This window comes from Strigops habroptila, chromosome 8 (genome assembly GCF_004027225.2).
Source record: "Strigops habroptila isolate Jane chromosome 8, bStrHab1.2.pri, whole genome shotgun sequence".
Lineage (NCBI taxonomy): Eukaryota > Metazoa > Chordata > Aves > Psittaciformes > Psittacidae > Strigops > Strigops habroptila.
The window spans coordinates 18,800,443-18,819,202 of record NC_044284.2 but is presented as its reverse complement, the minus strand read 5'-3'; the positions used below and the strand labels follow the sequence as shown (position 1 = coordinate 18,819,202).

The 18,760-nt window shown below is 40.2% G+C and overlaps 1 protein-coding gene across 6 annotated transcripts in view; it reads right to left on the bottom strand.

The window, feature by feature from the left end:
- NYAP2 (neuronal tyrosine-phosphorylated phosphoinositide-3-kinase adaptor 2) overlaps positions 1 to 18,088 on the bottom strand; it is a 143,393-nt gene extending 125,305 nt beyond the window's left edge. For 3 of the 6 annotated variants that reach the window (XR_003992747.1, XM_030495543.1, XM_030495544.1), the window contains exons 1-3: positions 17,520 to 18,088; positions 16,768 to 17,267; positions 9,978 to 10,220 (exon numbers count right to left, since the gene is read on the bottom strand). Coding sequence is in view for 4 of the 6 variants with exons in the window: in XM_030495543.1 (XP_030351403.1) it covers positions 9,978 to 10,183 (206 nt within the window). In the remaining 2 variants the exon portion in view is untranslated. The remainder of the gene's footprint in view (positions 1 to 9,977; positions 10,221 to 16,767; positions 17,268 to 17,519) is intronic. The other 3 variants (XM_030495545.1, XM_030495546.1, XM_030495547.1) reach the window with 2 other exon arrangements.
- Between the last annotated feature and the right edge of the window lie 672 nt (positions 18,089 to 18,760).

Below are 18,760 nucleotides of genomic sequence, written 5' to 3'. Positions count from 1 at the left end.
GATTTCCTATCCATTAGAGTCCATTTAATGTTGATTATTATTATTTTTAAACGGATGCCCATAAAATTGAAGACCTGTATCACTACTGATCCAATCAAGATGTTTCTCCCATAACAAAATTGCATAACGGATTATATGGATTTTTAGTGAAACTGCCTTGCATCTCTCCGCTTATGGAAGATGAATATCAAAATCAAACCATGAAAATCTTGGATGCAGCTTCAAGATGCAAATAACCAATTTTGTTGTGCTACTCAGTTTTGTTTATGACAAAATTGCTGACATCTCTCTCCAGTTCATCTCATTACCAAAAATTAGAAAAATGAGGTCACTATTCAAGAGCTCCTACTAATGTGATTTTGGTGTTAGCAGACTAATTTTTTAATTAGCCTTTCTTTGTTTACTCGTTCAGACTGGCACATCGTGGAGGGCAGCAGGACTGTCTCATGTCAGAGTTACAAAGCTGAGCGTAAGATAAATAACTTCTCATGTGCCCCTATACCTCTCTTTCAGCCCTGAGCTGTCTGCAGACAGCAGGAATTTGCTTCTCCATAGCTGCATGCAGAGAAGAAAAACAAACTTTATGTTTAATTATGGGAGATTATTCTCTAGATGGGCTACATTTTTAAACAATCTCTTTTGCAATACTGAAGGACTCAGCAGTTTCCTTTTGTCTTTAAAGATTCAATTAAAAGTATGTTTCAGAAATTAAATTACAGTATGAAATTAGCTAAGGGTATGAAATACTGCATTTGCCCTGGCATTCAGGGAAAGGCTGTACAAAGCAATTCACTTAATGGCTCCTAACATGTGATCTCGACTAATAACTAAAGTGCCCTCAGCTAGCAGAGGATCTACTGGTGAGATACGCCCTATATAATCCACCAGAAGGAGAAATAGACTAAACTCCAGTAAATCTTATTAATTTATGGTAAACTCTACAGTTAGTCTCATTTTTGATCTTTTAAAATGTTACTATTTCGTCAAGTAACATGCTTGTTGGCAGGGATTTAGCTGGCTGTGGCCTTCTCAATCTTGACACGTTCCAGAAGCATCTGCCAGACTCTATTGGAAGCGTTTGTTTCTCTCTAGCTTTCAGAGAATACTGCTGGATGTAATTCATCTCAACCACTGGGGATACACTTCAGCTTACTCTTTGCCATACTAATATAGGGAAGAAAATGAGCAGTCCCCTAACTCTTCAGCTGTCCCTTTAATCACCTGTTGGGTACAATTTCAGCTCACACTGCGAGCTGTCTTTGTGCTGTGTGCGTGCACTGGGCTAGTGTTTCACAGGAATCTAATTTCCATTTAGGGTCCTTGGGTACTGTGCAATAAAAAAATAAAATAAAAAGCAATTCCACTTATGACTGCCTTCTGTGGGACCAAACCAGCTCCCTTTGCTCATTCACAGGCTCCCAGCAGCTCGTATGTGGAGCTGCAGCATCGACACTGCCAACCCCCAGCAGTGCAGCGCTCCCTGGGGTTGAGCGGTGTCACCCCACCCCACCAGCTCCACCACGGCCTCTCGGCACAGGATATGGCTGCTGGCTCTATGTTGTTGATGAAGGCCCTTTGCAGAGGACAGACACCACATGGTGGTGGTGGTAGTGGGGGTTGTTTGTTTTGTTGGGGTTTTGTTTGGTTTTTTATATAGATATATTTTTAAACTGACTTCACTTAGGATTACAAGTCAAATTAGAGTGGAAAGCCAGCAGGAAAAATAAAAGGAATCTCAAATTAACAATAAAACCTACAGCTAGTAATGTCTCTGCAATCCATTTCTTCTCTAATCTCTCCTTACTCCCCATTTTAATCCAATCACATAAAAATCTAATCAGTGCACACACGCATTCCTGTTTTCATACAAATTTCAGCCACTGATGTAGCGTAACTCGGCAACAAGATGCCCATCACCAGATGCTTCTGCTGCAGAGGTGGTCTGTACTGATGGCCTGTGATTTCAGGGGTATAGCCAGGAGCAGACACTCTTCTTTAGGTTAAGAAAATAAACATCCCAATTAAATAATCAAGCACCATACTCTATTTGCGCTTTCCTGTGGAGGAAAATAAATAAATAAAGAGAAGCATGAGCAGCCTGTCAGAAGGATGCTGAGAAGGAGAACATGCGAAGGGAACAAATGCCTGCCAGCTGGGTGGGGCATAAAGTAATCTTTATTATTATTAAAACCAGGCAGAGCAGCTGTGATTTATGCCCCCAGAAAGAGCAATGCACCGAGCTGTTTCGCTCAAAGAACATGTTTGGTTTTCTTCAGCTTTATGAACAGGTATTGTTAAACAATGGGTTTTCCTGAAGGCTCAGAAAGATTCACTCATACTATTCTAACGCTAGGACAGGCCTTCAGTTCTGCTGGCTTCTCAGACCAGTGCTGCTTGTTCCCAGTGTTTATTATTTGGGCAGGGTTTCCAAAGTGCATGTGGTTGAACGTGCATGTGTGCACGTCTAGGAGTGTGGCTAGCTGCAATTTTCCTACTTATGGGTGATGAGACTACTTTCAGCATGTCTCTTGTACAAGTATCTGTCCTTCAGGTTGTAACATGAATTCTTAATGCAGGTCACAGGCAATTACAACATTTTTCAGGTGCCAGTGAACTTCAGCATGGAGTGCTTTTTGGTTACTGGAAGCCTTGAACCAGGACAGATCGATGCTTCAATTTTGCTAGCAGTCCTGGGCTAGACTTTATTAACATTACATGGCATATTAATTGTGCTGTTTTACTGAATGTATTTCTCAATTAATGAAGTCCATCCTAGGTGAGTTATAAACACTCAATCTGGGCATGCTTGAGAAAACAGTCTTCCTTTTCATTTTTTTATCCAGTCCTCACAATAACAGTCTGTATCTATTTCTGATCTATACAATTTCATAATATACTTGAAGATTTGTTTCCAAACAAATACAAACCCTTAACTAGGAATAGCAGCACCACAAGAACCCTAGAGAGTTGTGCAAAATATCTGCTTCCCCACAGCTCTGCATGCATCTGTCTCTCCAAGAGGGAGACAATCCCACATCCTATAGTTAAAGAGTAATAAAGATATAATGGGGGAGAGGGAAGAAATACAAGTGGAATCACAGACTGGTTTGGGTTGGAAGGGACCTTAAAGCTCATCCAGTTCCAACCTCACTGCCACAGGCAGGGACATCTTCCACTAGACCAGGTTGCTCAAAGCCCCATCCAACCTGGCCTTGAACACTGCCAGGGATGGGGCAGCAACAACTTCTCTGGGCAACCTGTGCCAGTGCCTCAGCACCCTCACAGGGAAGAATTTTTTCCTAATGTCTAATTTAAATCTCCCCTCTGGGAACGAATGACTAAAAATTGGATGTTAAGATCCATACGCCCCCCAGCATCTTTCAGCAATGGTATGCCGTGGACTGTCTCCCAGTGGTACAACAGACCTCCTCCGGAATGACTCAGTCTGCCAAGGAGGCACCAGCCTGTAGGTTGGATGCGAAGACACACCCAAATGGAATTGGAGCAAGGCCAGTTCCATTTACACAGGTGGTCACACAGCCTGTGAATACCAATAGCATGGAGCCACTCACACTGGATTTTAGCAAGTAGAAGAAAAGGGGTCTGTAAGCCCTTTAGAAGTCTTCCGGGCTCTCTATGACCCCACACTTCTGATTATGTTTTTAAATATAGCAAATGAATCCTGAGAAAAAATGCACCCACCTACATAGTGGGCCAGGATACGTCTGAGAAATCTGTGGAATGATGAAGAGGAAGGGATCATATAATTTCCCTGAAAAAGAATAGAAGTTGTAGGCAGGAGTCCTAAAAACATGGAAGATTTATTGAAAATAACATCAAGATTTAGATACCAAAATACCAAACTGATAATGATTTCTGCTTTATTTCCTTGGTACTCAGGATTACCAAGCAGACTATCAGCCTGCTATCAGGTAAATTTTAAATGACATTTGTTGCATGACTGTCCAAAAATAAAACTTCTCAGAATAACAGCAACAGCAATATAATATAGTTTGCATTGTGCCTGTTGTTTATTTTGTGTGGCAATAATACAGGCAGCCATATGGATATGAGCATTTGGAAGGGAGGATTTGTTGGCTAGATCATCACATCTGTTTACTTATAAATGCAACAAAAATACATTTGGAGGTCACTGACTGCACAACCATTTTACTCACTCTTGATGAAAAAAAGCCATCAATGCTACTCTTTCTACATCAACACAACTTCAAAAGAGACCGTATGATATTTTCATGAGAAAAAGTTTTTGAAATCAGACTAAGATTAGTCTCCACCATACCTCACCAGCCACTTCTACTAAAAAGGTGGTATCACAGCAACAATTTAATCTAGGATGAAATGAGCATGCAAAATGTCCAGGAGGAAGATAATGAAAACAATCAGTGCCACAATTAAACTTCCTCGTAACAAATACCCGTTGATTAAAGGAGCACATACCACTGACCTCATATCCAAAAACCACATTCACCGAGTGAACTCAAATTTGAATAAAAAACCAAAAAAACCAAAATCACAAAAAAAAAAAAACCAAACCAAAAAACACACACACACAAAAAAACCCAAAAAAAAACCCCACAACAAAAAGCCCATAGTGACACGAAGCCAATAACAATAGGTTCAGAAGCTTGTAATTCATAACATCTCAATACTGTGCTTGCAGGTATTTTAACTGAGCCCCTTGCCATGATCCAAAATATTTATTGCACTTCCTTCACCTTTTTCTTGAGGTCTGGCTGTAAGCATATTGTAATCTAGCAAGCACAAATATTCCTGCAAATTTAGAAATCTGTAGTTCACTATGCAAAATCTCAACTACAGACAAATGTACAGAAAAAGAAGAAACAGTACTTTAAACATTCTTTCACCTATTTTTCTGATTTAGAGACATTATTATAAACAGTAAGGTCACAATGAAATTATTTTACTTAGGTTTTTTATTCTGGTAGAAATCTCTTGGTAGAAACACCTCAGCATATCCATATACTCTAACATTATACACATTTTTTCAGCTAAACAGAGATTTTAGCAGTGAACAATCCCATGCATAGAAATCGTCTTATATTTGCTTGCTGTCACCCAAACTTGGTGACACTTAACTGTTAGCTGATGGAAATATAACTTGTGGCTTGTTCATGAAGGAACTTAAGGACAGGAACTACAGAAAACTACAGACAGACAGCATTTGAATTAAGTTACTTTCACAACCTTAAAAAAATAAAAAAATAAATAAAAGAGCAAGAGACAAATATGATCTTACGTTTGCCGATGGGTTAGTCTTCACTATTTGGTTTGCCAAAGAAAGGAGAGGTTAGGATGACAGCTGTTCATTACAATTCCTTCTTTATTACAAGAGCTTAACTTTCCCACTGGCTGGCTGGCCCATTTCTGCTAGCTTTAGCTCAGGAGAGTGCTCCTAAAAGCTCCTCCTCTTGACAGCATCTGTCTGGATACTTCCCTCAACAAGCTGAAACAAGGCTTTCCACAGAGCCATTTAGGTGCTGAGAATGAGCTACAAGTAAGGGAAAGCATTAGAAATAGAAATATATATTTTGATGGCCAAGTCCAGGATTTGGCAGGAAGAAATTCATGCCCACTAACACCATTGGCTTTACACCAGAGCAGTCACATCTTCCTAGGGTTACAAATCAAAATGACAACTTCCCTGACAGAAACAGTAGCTTGAATGACACCTAAAGACTAGAAGCCAGAACTCTGAAAGCATACATCTCCTAATGAAAGTGTACAACCCCAGCCACTCCCTATGATTAATGCAACATCTCAGCCTTCAGAGGAGGAGGAGGGTTCATTAGTTGTTTCTTACTAAGATATTGTATTAATACAATTGAAAAAAGCACTGGTGAAGTATCCACACAAGACCATGTATAATAGATAAAAAGTATCTAAATACATGTATTTCAATTAAGGATGAGTCAGAAAGCAATTGCTCATTCTAACAGCTGCCTGATGTAAACTCAAAATACTCACCTTTTCCTTGGCACCCGTAACAGCGGAGGCAAATCTACCTTCTGTTCCCAGAAACGCTGCCTACGGCAAATACTGTATCATAGCAAATGTACATCTCACAGTACTGCAACTCTATTGCCAGTGAAAATGATACTGCTTCATAACTGTATTTGCAATTTATAAGCTCTGTGGGCAATATGCCAGTATGTTCTCTTGGTCTGGACACAGTTGCCTAAATAGACAATGATCAAGTAGTGAGACCAGACAAATAAAAGATGGAAGAAAAAAGGTCTAAAAATTAGGTCCAAAATACATATACTAACATATTTATTGTGGCTTACTCTCAGCTACTGATCAGCACATTAACTTTATTTTCTCTGCATGATCGCTAAGTACCAAGCTAAAATTAGGTCAGAAATTCAGATCAGATCAGCTGACTCAGCCCAGCAAGATCAGACAAAGACTAGTTGCCTTTTCCCCCCCCCAATCGAATATGATGTGTTTATCCCCTGCAATGTACAGTAGATCCATACATTTTTTTCCCCACAATTAACCAATCAGAGCCACACATGATGAGGCAGCAATCACATGAAAGGTACATCAGTGCTGCTGAAGGAACAGACACAACTTATCCTTAGGAAGGCAAAATGTACAATCAAACAGCTTTTCTTTTCAGGTCATTTGTCAGATCTTGTTTCCAAACTGCTCAGACTAATGCATTTCAATGAACTTTTAAGTCATTCAGCATGGTTATGAGATGATTTAGGTAAATAACAGCTGCTTCCAAATAGTGTTGTGTGTGAATACCACCACTTTATTAGATAATAAATTACTCATTATTATGTTGTTAATATACATGATCAGCCTTCTTCTAAAAGAGACCATCTGAACACTGAAATTGAATAGCTTCTTGAAAAATTCAATAAACAGACTATTAGGTAATTTTCGGTAGGTGCCAAAGACTTATAGCTGCCTTATTTTGATTCCCACAAGCAAAAGGAGAGTGTTTGCTGGAACCCCCTCTCCTGCTCAAAATCTACCTGCAGTTAATCACAGGGGATGACTCCCTTGTTGCTAAGGAGATTGTTTTCAGCTGTCGGTAGTCTCCAGACTGGTAGCACTGTTATCACTGCACATGTGCACCACTCACTATCTAGGCCACACTATCAGGAATCAGGCATAATACAAATACCCACCAAGATAAGGTAAAGACATAAGGAATATAGTACAGAACAAAGAAGAAATCAATAATCCTACTTTACCTTTCCTGACTGCTGTGTTTCAATAGACACCATGGTCTTGGATGAATCTCTGGAGGTTACTAGAGGGAGCAGACTCAACTGCCATCAGCCTAAGTGACTTCAGACATCATGGTTCCTTTAGCTGAATCAATGTTCTCCCTTGGTCTGCCATTGCTTTTAGTTTTCCTTATGAAGTGTGGATCACAAATAGCTCATTTTCCCTTTCCAAGTTTACACAGCAAACAGATGGAAAAAGAGACTTGAAAACAGCATTTTCCAGGATTTCCTAAGGTGGTTTTCCCACTTTGTTTTATCAGACAGATATGATTTACCCCTTCAATGTTACTGAGATAAACCAAGTGGGAAGAGAGTAGAGGGGACCACCATAAACCTTGTTTCCCACAGAAGAGCACTATATTCAAGAAATGTTGATGCCTCCAATCCATGTACCTATACATGCTGATCCTCTGATAGACTCACTATATTGCTGGTAATCTTCCTTGTGCCTTCTGACTGAATCTGAGGATCAGAGCTCTGTTTTCAGTGATCTCAGTTTAGCATGAGCAAGAATTACATGGTTTGGCTCAGCCCTAAATCATCTGCACTTATCCAGAGCTCTTCATCAAATCATTTTGCCAAGATCAATAAATAAAACCATACAAACCAACCACAACAAAGGAAATACTGTTACTGCCATTCAAATTAGGTAGAGAAGCTTCAAGAACCAGGCAGATACACAACATACTCTCTCATGCTCAAGAAACCTGTTCTGGCACTTAGTGACCTTTATGGTCACAGATACAAAAGTGCATGTGAACAGGTCAGCCAGAGCACAGCCTAATTAGCTGTCAAGTCTGAAGGCTGTATTCCAAATACATCTGTATACATTGACAGTTTAACATAACTTATCATCAAAGGAAGAAATTACTACAAGGACTGGGGAATATATGTTTCCATCCAGTTCTAAATGAATGAAATAGTTAAGTTTCGATAAATACAAAATATTTGGAAATTTGATTTTTTTTTCCTCAGTAAAAGCCAGCAATGTAAGATGAGAAAGTACTCTTCATCTCACTACTTTAAAACAGCAATTTATTGACTGGCACTTTTGTATGCTCTCACTTTACACGTGACACACATTCACATACTTTCTCTGCTTAATATAACTAGAACTTAAGTTCCTTCTCCCTCATATTGAGAAATACATTGAGGTAGGTCTCCCTACCCTTTTCCTCTTGAAAATTTTGCAGTTTATGTTGCTATTCAGCAATCAAAAGAGAGAGATGAATACTAAACAAAGATAGCAAGAATGAAACCAAATGTGTATCCAGCACAAATAAAAAGAAAACCCCAAACCCTCTTGCATTAATCTATTGCAAGGAAAAACATTTTCTCTCACGAAGCTATACATAGTGTAGCTTCTGCTACAAGCAGCCTATGCCTTTGACTCCCCAATAGTTTGAGTCCCCCTCAAGATCACCCAAAATCTTTTCGACAAGATAGTACATAGTCCAGAAGGTACCTCAATACACATTGCATGAGTTCTCATTATTCACCTGAATTTCACATTATTCTTACACACACACACACCCCCAACCCAATTAGTGACAATCCAAAAAGATCTACTTCCTGGAACAGAAAGCAACCATAATTTTGTTTTATGTTGCTGCTTCTCCCTCCTGTGTCAAACTACATTCTGCTCTTTTCCTTTTCACATTCCATGAAAATTACCAGAGTACCGAGGTGTTGCTGGAACATTTACAGCACAACATGTCTGTTATACCTGGAGGTACAGTACCCAAGACAAGGAATAAAATTTAATCACTTAAATTGAAATACAGAAGATTCATGCTGGAGTCAAAAAAAAACAGTTTGTGCTCAAGCCAGCCATGTATAAACATATAAAGTTTAACATTCGGATGGATAATTTACCTGTATTACATAATTTCTCCCTCTCCTCAAGAAAATGCATTTTTAAATATGCAAATGTGTGTAGAATAAATATTTATATCTATCCCATTCAACCTTCTTTTCTTCTCTGAGAGGCTGCAGAGATTTCACTGCTATCCATTGGCACATGAGGCCAGGTCATGTGAGTGCTCCTCTCATTAACTGTCAATTAAAATCAATGGAATTGTTCAAGAAGAGCCATTATAGGGTTTTGCCCATCAGGGGCTTGATCCATTTTCCTTTAAATGGTTGGAGTATTTTTACTGACTTCAGAGCATGCAGAATGGTGAGGAAATAATAAATAACATATTTAATTTTTTTTTTAAAACATCAGACAGCAATTTGAAAATTTACCGAATTCAAAGCATCAACTCAAGGAGAGTCTATTTTGACCTGTAAGGCTGTCCCTGTCTTGCAAGAGCTCATCTTGGCACACAGTACATGACTGTCCAACTGAAAGCTTCTAAAAGCACTGAATGGATGAGGACCTATTTTCCACTAGATTTACATATCCTGTTCCAAACACCAGAACTTTTTGTTATGAACCACAACTCCTGAAGTTGCCTCAAACTGAATATATCTGGATGGGAACACTCTCTTCCATTAAGGGAGGTGGAACCATTCAGTATCATGTAAAACATGCGCAATTAGCAGCCTAACATGAGCCAATGCTCTGTGCTGCTTTTACCAGCAAGCTGATTTGAAATCAACTGATCTACACATATTTACCATATCTGAGAGCAAGCCCTTCACTGTTCATTCACTCTGCCAGACCACTCATCTTTTTATTAAAATATTTACCGTTTTATTGCTTCTTCTTGTTTTCGGCGTTTTTCACTCTTTTCTTTCAAGTAAGCCAGGTTTGTTTCATTCCTCATGCGATCATTCTCTCGAGCAATGTCTGATGCATTCTGTATAACCAAGCCATCATAGGCCTTCATCCCCATATCTTCAATATACTGGAGAAAAGCGCCCAAAGTGACCTCCTCCTGATTAGAACTCATCATCTTGCAGGAGATAATGAACAAAGGAAAGCAACGTTTCCTGCAGGTTGAAAAACACATAATACCTTAATCAGTAGGAAAATAGTTTATGGTTTATGACAGCGAGATTGTGTCAATTGTAATTAACATCTCTGTAAGAGACAATTTTTTAGACTTTCTCCTGGCTAAAGGATAATAAACAAAGCAATTCGGAACACAGAACAATGTTACTCGAGACAAAAGGAGATAAAACCCAGAAGTCTCTTCTTGCAAGCCATGCAGACCCATCCATATACATTGTTCAAATCCCCAAAAAAAGGTTTTCTCCCACCCCTTGCCTTTTCTTAATATGCTTCAGTTACAAGGACACTGATCTCCCTCAATCTCAGTCTGAATTGGGCTAAAAAGGCTTCCATCCCAGGATAACAAGTCCTTTTTGAGTTTAGATAAAGCTGCACCAGAGCACATCACCAGGCAAAATCCGTATTATCCAGGATGTTCTAAAGTTCAGGTGGAAAATACTGTTCCGTGCTTTGGAACAAAAAAGTGCAAAAATTTTTTCACGTTCGAAATCCGGAAAGAAATATTGTGAATAGTTTCCTGTATTTCTTAGTAATAGAGATATGAACCCATAAGCCCTGGTCATCTGTTGCCCAACACAGTTGTTGAAGCTCAAAGAACAGACAAGAATTCCCAGCTGAGCTGGGACCTTCAGAACTCTAACAGCCCTGAATTCTCCAGGCTTCTATATTTTTTCCACAGACAGACACCTGGGTTTACAGCACCTCCAGCTAAGCGGCACAGAGCACAGACACACTTAGATCCCTAAGTCACTCCTGGCTCCATGGCAGGCAGCCTAAAAGCTCTCAGAAAGGCCCCAAAGGTTTTCCACTCAGCAGCAGACACCCTGGGAGTGGAAGAACTCTGGTGTCTAGACATGGGTAAATATGACAGGTGACTAGATGCGAGGTATAATTTCAGGAAACATAGCTACCTAAATTCTGTACAACTGAATTGACTACTTATTAAACGAGTAAAATAGAACTTTGAGAAAACAGACTTGTGCCATCTTCTTATTTTAAATACTGATTACTGTATGGTCCTGAGACATTATGATCCTAAGGGATTATCCTCACACAGCCCTGTGAGCGGGGTCCACATCTTACAAAGAGTCAGCGCAAAGCGTAACTGAGTGACCTGGCAGATGAGCTCAGCTCTCTAAGGTAGGTTTGCTTCTTCACTACTAGAGCATCCTTCCCTTCCCTGAAGAAGGATACTGTGACTTCTCAGAATTGGCCTGAGAACCATGCCAGAACTGCAACTAGAAGTGATCTTACTGAATAGGCAATGAGTATTCTGTCTGCACACAGATTTTAGGGGCATAGTCCCTGTGTAATCAGCGAGAAAAATCTTTCCTGTTTCCTAATGTACTGCCACATTTCTAATCTTTATTACGCCGCTGGACAAGCAAAATTCTGATCAGGCCAGGCACTGATTAAAATAAAAAACATTAAAAGCTCATATAGATTCTATCAATCCACCCTGGGCCTTCAGGCATGGCCCTGAACATGAGAACAAAATGCTTTTACATCCATGGAGTAAACAATCTGCAAGAATGAAAAGGAGCGAAATGTTTTTCCACCTTCTATATTTTTCTTCCCCATTGATCACCTGAATTAACAATGGCAACAAGCAGGTGGTTTCAGGCAGTTAATACTTTAAAAACACATCCATTTTTCCCCCCCCTTGTTCTCCATGTCAAAATTATTTCTGTACAATGGTAACCTACTAAAATAATGAAGATTCAGAGAATGCACAGGGTCTGCTCCTATCACCTCTTCTACCTTCCAAGACATCCTTTTCTATCAACTAAGCCTGAACATGAGTGTAAAGCTTATGATCAGGGTCACTAAATTGATCCTGAAAGTATTTTCAAGCATGGGTATTGGTATTTCCTACTAATCCTTGAAGGGCAAAACCAGTGAGTGAGGTCTTAGAGCAGCCCAACATGCGTCCATGCATGCAATTTCACGTAGCTTTCACATCGGAAGTAGCTAAAACTCCACTGGCTTGCAATATGTATTGAGGCATTCTATATATTCACCATAAGTGGTGCCACATATGCAAAGGAATGAATCGTGAAGCTGAAAATGAGCTAAACACACTCTATCAACATTACTGATGCTTCAGTAGACATAATTTTAGACCAATTCCTAACCTCTCTGATTAAGAAAGGTAAGTCCAGATACCATAGCCCTTTCCTGGGAGTCTCTGTCTACAGCATGAAGCCTACCTAATTAAAAACAATGCTAACAGCATAGATAGCTCTAACTTTGCTGTCTCTGAACTCTTCATATGGTATCTGCTTTTTGATGGTTAAAGTCTGGGCCATTTCCCCAGTAGATGGCTATTTCACTGTATTTTTCATTTTGGACTTCTAGTAAAGCCTAGTTTCTGAGTATGTTGAATTAAATTCAGATAAACCTGGACAACAGAGATACCCCACCCTAGAGACCTTCATGGCAGTTTTGCCATTGATTTCTCTGGAGACCAGATTTTACTTCTGAAATATAATATGAAATTTTATACTGAAGAAAACTTCAGCAGGCTTTCAATAAATGCAGTTCTGATTCATTTTTCCCCGAGATATACAGAACTTGATCCACTGCACATTCTCTTTTATGACAACAATACTGCATGTTTTTTCTCATTGTTTCCCTTTCTTTTTTGAGGTCAAAAATGAGCTGACACTTACGGATATGCTGCATCTCCTTTCATTATGATATTTATTTCTCATATGAGAGGATAAAGTCATTCTAATTGCAAAAAGATTGAATAAAAAAAGCCTTTATTCTGCTGCATGCACTGACCAGATACTTTATATGCTGGTTTATCACTGATGTTTTCTATTACTAAAGTCATGCAGAATGACAACAATTTACACAACATTTAATAAATAGATCAAGATATATTCTTTGTCCTAACAGGGGTCCAATCCTGCAACAGAACTGAGCAACTGTAGCTACTTAGCTCCTCCTGTGACTACTGATGCTCGTGACACCAAATTCAGTTTGGAGTACTCCCAGAGGGGGTTGGAGGACTACCAGATATTTCAAAATCTTGAATCAGCATTTATGGTAGTAACTTTGAAAAGCCTCTATACCAGTAGCAAGCATTTTCTAGTTAAAACCCCTTGTATTTCCTGCCTGCATGGTATTTTACAGCCTCATTGCATTTACTAATATTGTACAGTTGTGCATGCTATGCTTAAATAGGGAATAAAAATGCAAACAGCTGGGGCAAAAAGCCTAATTACTGTAAACATTTTTCCAGCATTAGTATTCCTTGTACAGCACACTGAGGCCTGATTTTATTCACAGGTATTAATGCCACTTCAGAGATACTATGTTACCTTAGTAAATGTGCTTTGTAACTGCAATAGGCTGCAACCAATACATGTGCTCCCTCGAGCTGCACGCATTGCTTGCTTGCCACCCTCCCTGGAAAATGTGTGGACAGCACTGATCAACTTCTGATCAAAGGTTCTGCCAACTGGTAAACTCAGGCAGTGAGCAATTCCTAACCATCTGCCAGGGCAGATACAAGCACAAGCAAGTGTTCTGTTTGAGTACATTTATATTTGATTAAAAATATGCAAATGCAAGCTGATAAATAATGTAAAGTGCAGGTGAGGCACCACCATTTTGGCCTCCCTAACACGCACATTGCGGCCAGGTATTTTGTTAGCTGGCAACAAGGACCATACAGAGTCACCAGTGTATGTGCAATCACATTGTTTTCAGTGCATTTTGTTCTGTGAAACCAAGCTGCCCTAGAAAATTGTAACTGGGAGTTGCTCTGTTTGGGAAATTCTTCTGACAACTCCTTTCTCTTCCCCTCCTCATCGTGAAGGAACAGAAGGAGACGGCAGGGAGGAGGAAAAGCCCTGGATTTCAGCTACTGAAGCCAACACACTGAGAAGTCACCAGAAATTGATGGGAGGAACTTTGTTGCAAGTGTTCACTGAATGTGACTGTTTTTGGAAATTCACCTGAGTACAAGGACACAAAGGAGGAGTTCTCCAACATGTTCACGTTGCTCTTAAAGGTCAAACTAACACTATGTGAAACCTTACAGAGAAAGAAAAAACACAACACGAAACAACCAATCCTGCTCACTGGCCCCTCCAGGTATCCCCAGATCAGAGGGACACTGGCAAAGGAGGAGAGAGCAGCTCGCACTGTTGTGGCCATGCAGTCAGCTGTCAGCAAGGGAGGAGCAAAGCAAGATTTTTCTTTTCTTCCCTGCCAGTGCATCTGGTTTACTGGCAAGGGCAAGCAGTCCCCTTACTGGTTTGCATAGAAATATTTACATAACTAAATTCAAGATCTTTGTATCGATTCAGACACAATTTCTATGGGAGAGTAACACGTTGTGCTTTACAAGGCTGTTGCATACCTTACTTCTAATTTAACTGTTTGCTCTGATGTCAGACATACAGCATTCTTGGTCAAACCCAAACCCACCTCCTTTTCATATGATCAGTGTGCAAAAATACTGAATTCAGAATATGAGGAGCAATCGACCCAATATCACAGTACCAAAGCAGTGCTATACATTAATATTCAGACATGCAGTTCCCCCTCTTATTCACATGAGGATCCCCAAAATATCAGTTGCTTTTCAGCATGCTTGACAGCCATAAGCTGCAGCTGTGCTGCATTGAAAATTGGCAATGCTGACGTTAAACTGAAGGAGCTTTCTGAAGTAATGACAAAGGCACTGATTGCCTTCTTCCAAAGAGAGGGAATTTTTATTTATTTTTTTTTTTTTTTTTAATTTTAACATAGGAGAACAGAGCCTGGAAACACACAACTGGGGTTGCCCAAAACCCTGAGCCCAACCCCTAATTTATAAAGGTCTACACACCTCTTCGGTCCTGCCCGTCTCCCTTCCAAATACTGTCTCCTCTCTTTGAGAACACATCTGCTTTCACATTACCTGTCAACTCCCTCCACTAAATTCAGTGGATTCTGCACAACCCCTGAGTTTGAGCTGTTGCGTTTTAGTTGCTTGCAAGGCAGTAAGAGCAAAGTAGACAGACCAGCCATATCCAATTTTCACAAACTGCTGACCACAGCAGCACTAATAAGGATCTAATAGTATTGGGTGTACAAAGAATACTTTCACTGCAACCAAGAAAAAAAATCAGTGATGGAAAAATACACTACAGACTACTTTGCAGAACTCTGTCTCTTACCATAACTGTGTTTTATACCAAGTGAGCTTTGAAATACCCAAACAGTTGAGTGTGATGAGACAAATTTCTAGGACATGCTTTTTAGAGTTGCATTCCCTGCTCATTCTTAACAATGAGCTGGCATTACTGCGTTCACACAGTGACACATTAGATTCTAATGTCAAAGAGAAAAGACCTTCTGAAACAGGATGCAAGTTTCTTACTGTATATCATTTGACAACTTTTTATGCAGATAAAGAAAAATAACCTCTACGCTCATTAGGAAGTACAAAATATACTTCATATTTTGACTGAGATTACAGATTATATACCTTGTCCTCATTATACTGCACAGCATGAGCTCTTGCACCTGAGTGAAATCACTGAAGCTAAGTCATGCTAAGCCCTTTACTTAAAGAGGTTAAAAGTGGCTCCTTCAAGAAGGAGAATGCTACTGCATGGGTTTAAAGAAATAGTCCATTTCTATAGATGTCCCACCCTTCATAGGGGACAGTTATGCTCACTGTAGTTTTAAGAACTGCAAAAAATACCCTGAACCTTGAATTTTGGCTCCCTTGCTAGTGCCTTCTGAAAAGGGAAAGGTCTTTACTAACAATGACTCCTCTATGACTCCAGAATGTAAAGAGCTGTTGTTTACTTTGCAACACAGTAACACTTTTATCACTTTTATCCCCTGAGGAAAATAATGCTTCCTCCTAACTACACGGATGCTGGACAATTACAAATCTAGATTCCGAATCACCAGCACTTAAGCGCAATTATGACATTTTATCACCCCAATATTATGCAGAAGACTTATGAACAACAAGAATAAAACCACACAACACACACAGACATATACAGACACATTCTGGACGCAAACAGGAGTGCATTTGAACTCAGAAAAAAGAATGAGCTTCTTGCTGATAGATGTATTTTTCTTCCTCCTCTTTAAGAAAATGAAATGGAGATTTCACTACCAACAGCATCACATTAAGATGCTGTAAAATATTAATCGTGCACTGTGTCTAAGTAACTAACATAGATGTTAGAAATTAGGGCAATTAATTCATCAGAAAATAGCAAAGAATGTTTTTAATTATTTAACCATACTTTTTACAAACAAAAAAATCCAGCTGCAAAATGTCTCTATTACAAGCACAATCAACATGTGAAGTACACAAAACCAGTCAAATAGACTTCAGCTTTTAGTTTAGCAACGGCTTGATTAATACCTCCTAAAAATACATGCAACTTCATCATTATCCATTCTGACTACTCATTATTTCATTTTGTAATTTTTTTCTCATTCTAATTAGCACCATATTTTATTAGCATGCTGATATAATGTATTAAAATATGTACGTACCAAAATTTAAGTCCACGGGGACTGCTAAGTGCAATAATCAAAGGTGACTTTTGCCTGTAAAAGCCCTTTCCTGTGGTTATCTCAGTGCAGTCGGAAGGGATATTTCAGCACCATAAGAAACAGATTTGCAGTTAGGCTCAGTTTTTTCTTCAGTTAAAGTGCATTAGATCTTGTTGGCAAAATTGCCCAGATTGTAGGATTCGACATCACTATAAGTCAGTGTGTTACATTACAGATCTTCTTAATGTATGATTAAAATGGCATGGAAAGTTTGGCTTTTTAAAAAAATGCAGTGGCAAGAGAAGACAGGTGCTTGCTTCTTTAAATCCACATTCAGAGAAGAGAGGGTACAGATAATGGGAGGGTATAAACAACACCCTGCTTTGAGGTCCAGCAGAGAAGAAACTGGATGATTTTTACCCACTTTACAACATAGAAGATTACAGCACCATCATATGCACTAACACTGAGATTTCTAAGGTGCCTCATTTGAATATGTTCTGTGGAGACAAAAAGAAAGGAATATAAGGAATGGAAAGCATCCTATCCAAATGGCTTCTTGCAGCAGGAAAGACGCTCTCTCATTGCCACTTAGATACAGAAGGTCTGAGGCAGTCTAGCTCGTGGCATCGTCTCTCTCTCTCTCTTCCCCCCTCCCCGTGACTACAGGCAGGCTTGCTCTCTCCAGCTGCCTTAGTCAGTTGATGCTGCTGTTGATTAATCAGGGATTCTCAAACAAAGAGCAAGCCTACCTTCGGGTGCCAGCAGGGCTGTGGGGCTCCTCTCCCGCCGCAACAGTCGGGCTGCCCCGGCCCCCCGCGCAGCCAGCATCCTAGCACCTCGGACAGCGGCCGCTCCCCCGCGCCAGGCCCATCGGGCGGGCGGGGCGGCGGCGGCGGGGCCGCGCCGGGAGCCGGAGCGCGGCAGCGGCGTCGGTCCTCGGCTCCGGGGGCTCGGGCGCTCGCAGAACCGCCCAGCTAGAGCTAGGCAACAGTCTCTCTCTTAGCTCCACTGCACTGAAGGCTGATTAGCACGTAATCCAGTGGGGGTAAAAAAATAAATAAATCTGCGTGAACAGCACTGTACATCACATTTAGTCTATAGGTAGGAAAGAATATGAAACAACGCCCTTCCCCCCTCCTTCTCCCTTCCCAAAAAATAAATTGTTCTTCCACGGAGAATGTGTAAGTTAACCTTTAGCCCATGTTATGGCTCAAGGAAATGAGCGGTCACTTAAAAGGAACATCTAAAGCTCTGTTTGATACCTCATATTGATGTATCTTTTGCACTCACCCTCACTGAAAAGCAGTGCAAGGCACACAATTACTGCTGACGCAGGGTAGCTGCTGCTTGGGGAAAGAGGGGAGGAGCTTCCTAACCTCATCAAAACAACCTCCCACCACCTGCTCCCAGTGCTCGGGAACAAAACTGTGCTACTCGGACAGAGCAGCGTTTACGCTGGTTTACTTAGATCGATACTCGTGCTCTGGAAAGAAGCATTCGGCTGAAAAGCATTCAGGGTGAAACTATGCAGCTTTGTGCTCATCCAGAATTTGTGAATGTAATGGTTTGGAAGAAAACATTCCTTTTTTTCTGAACTGGATCTATCTGTGTTGTAGTTCCTCCTCACAGAACATGTGCAGTTTTGCTTTCTCTCCCCCAAACCTGCAGTCTGGACACAAAGCAAAAGCATTCGCACCCTGCGCAGAAGCCAGTCAGCAGGGAGAGGTCTGAGTGTGCACAGAATGCGTTACCCCATTGTTCAGTGCCATTTCATTCTTCCTCTTAACTTACAGGTATATTTTTCTCTTGCATAAAATACTGATTTTGATGTTACAGTAACAGTTGAATTTGTTTCTAAAAGTAATAACAGAAATTATGGTCATGGAATAAAGTCCTTCCAAAGTAATGCAAGTACACATGCAAAGCAGTGCTAGTACAGAAGTAAGACCTCACCTACATAACACAGGAGAACTTCCTGCAGATTTACCCC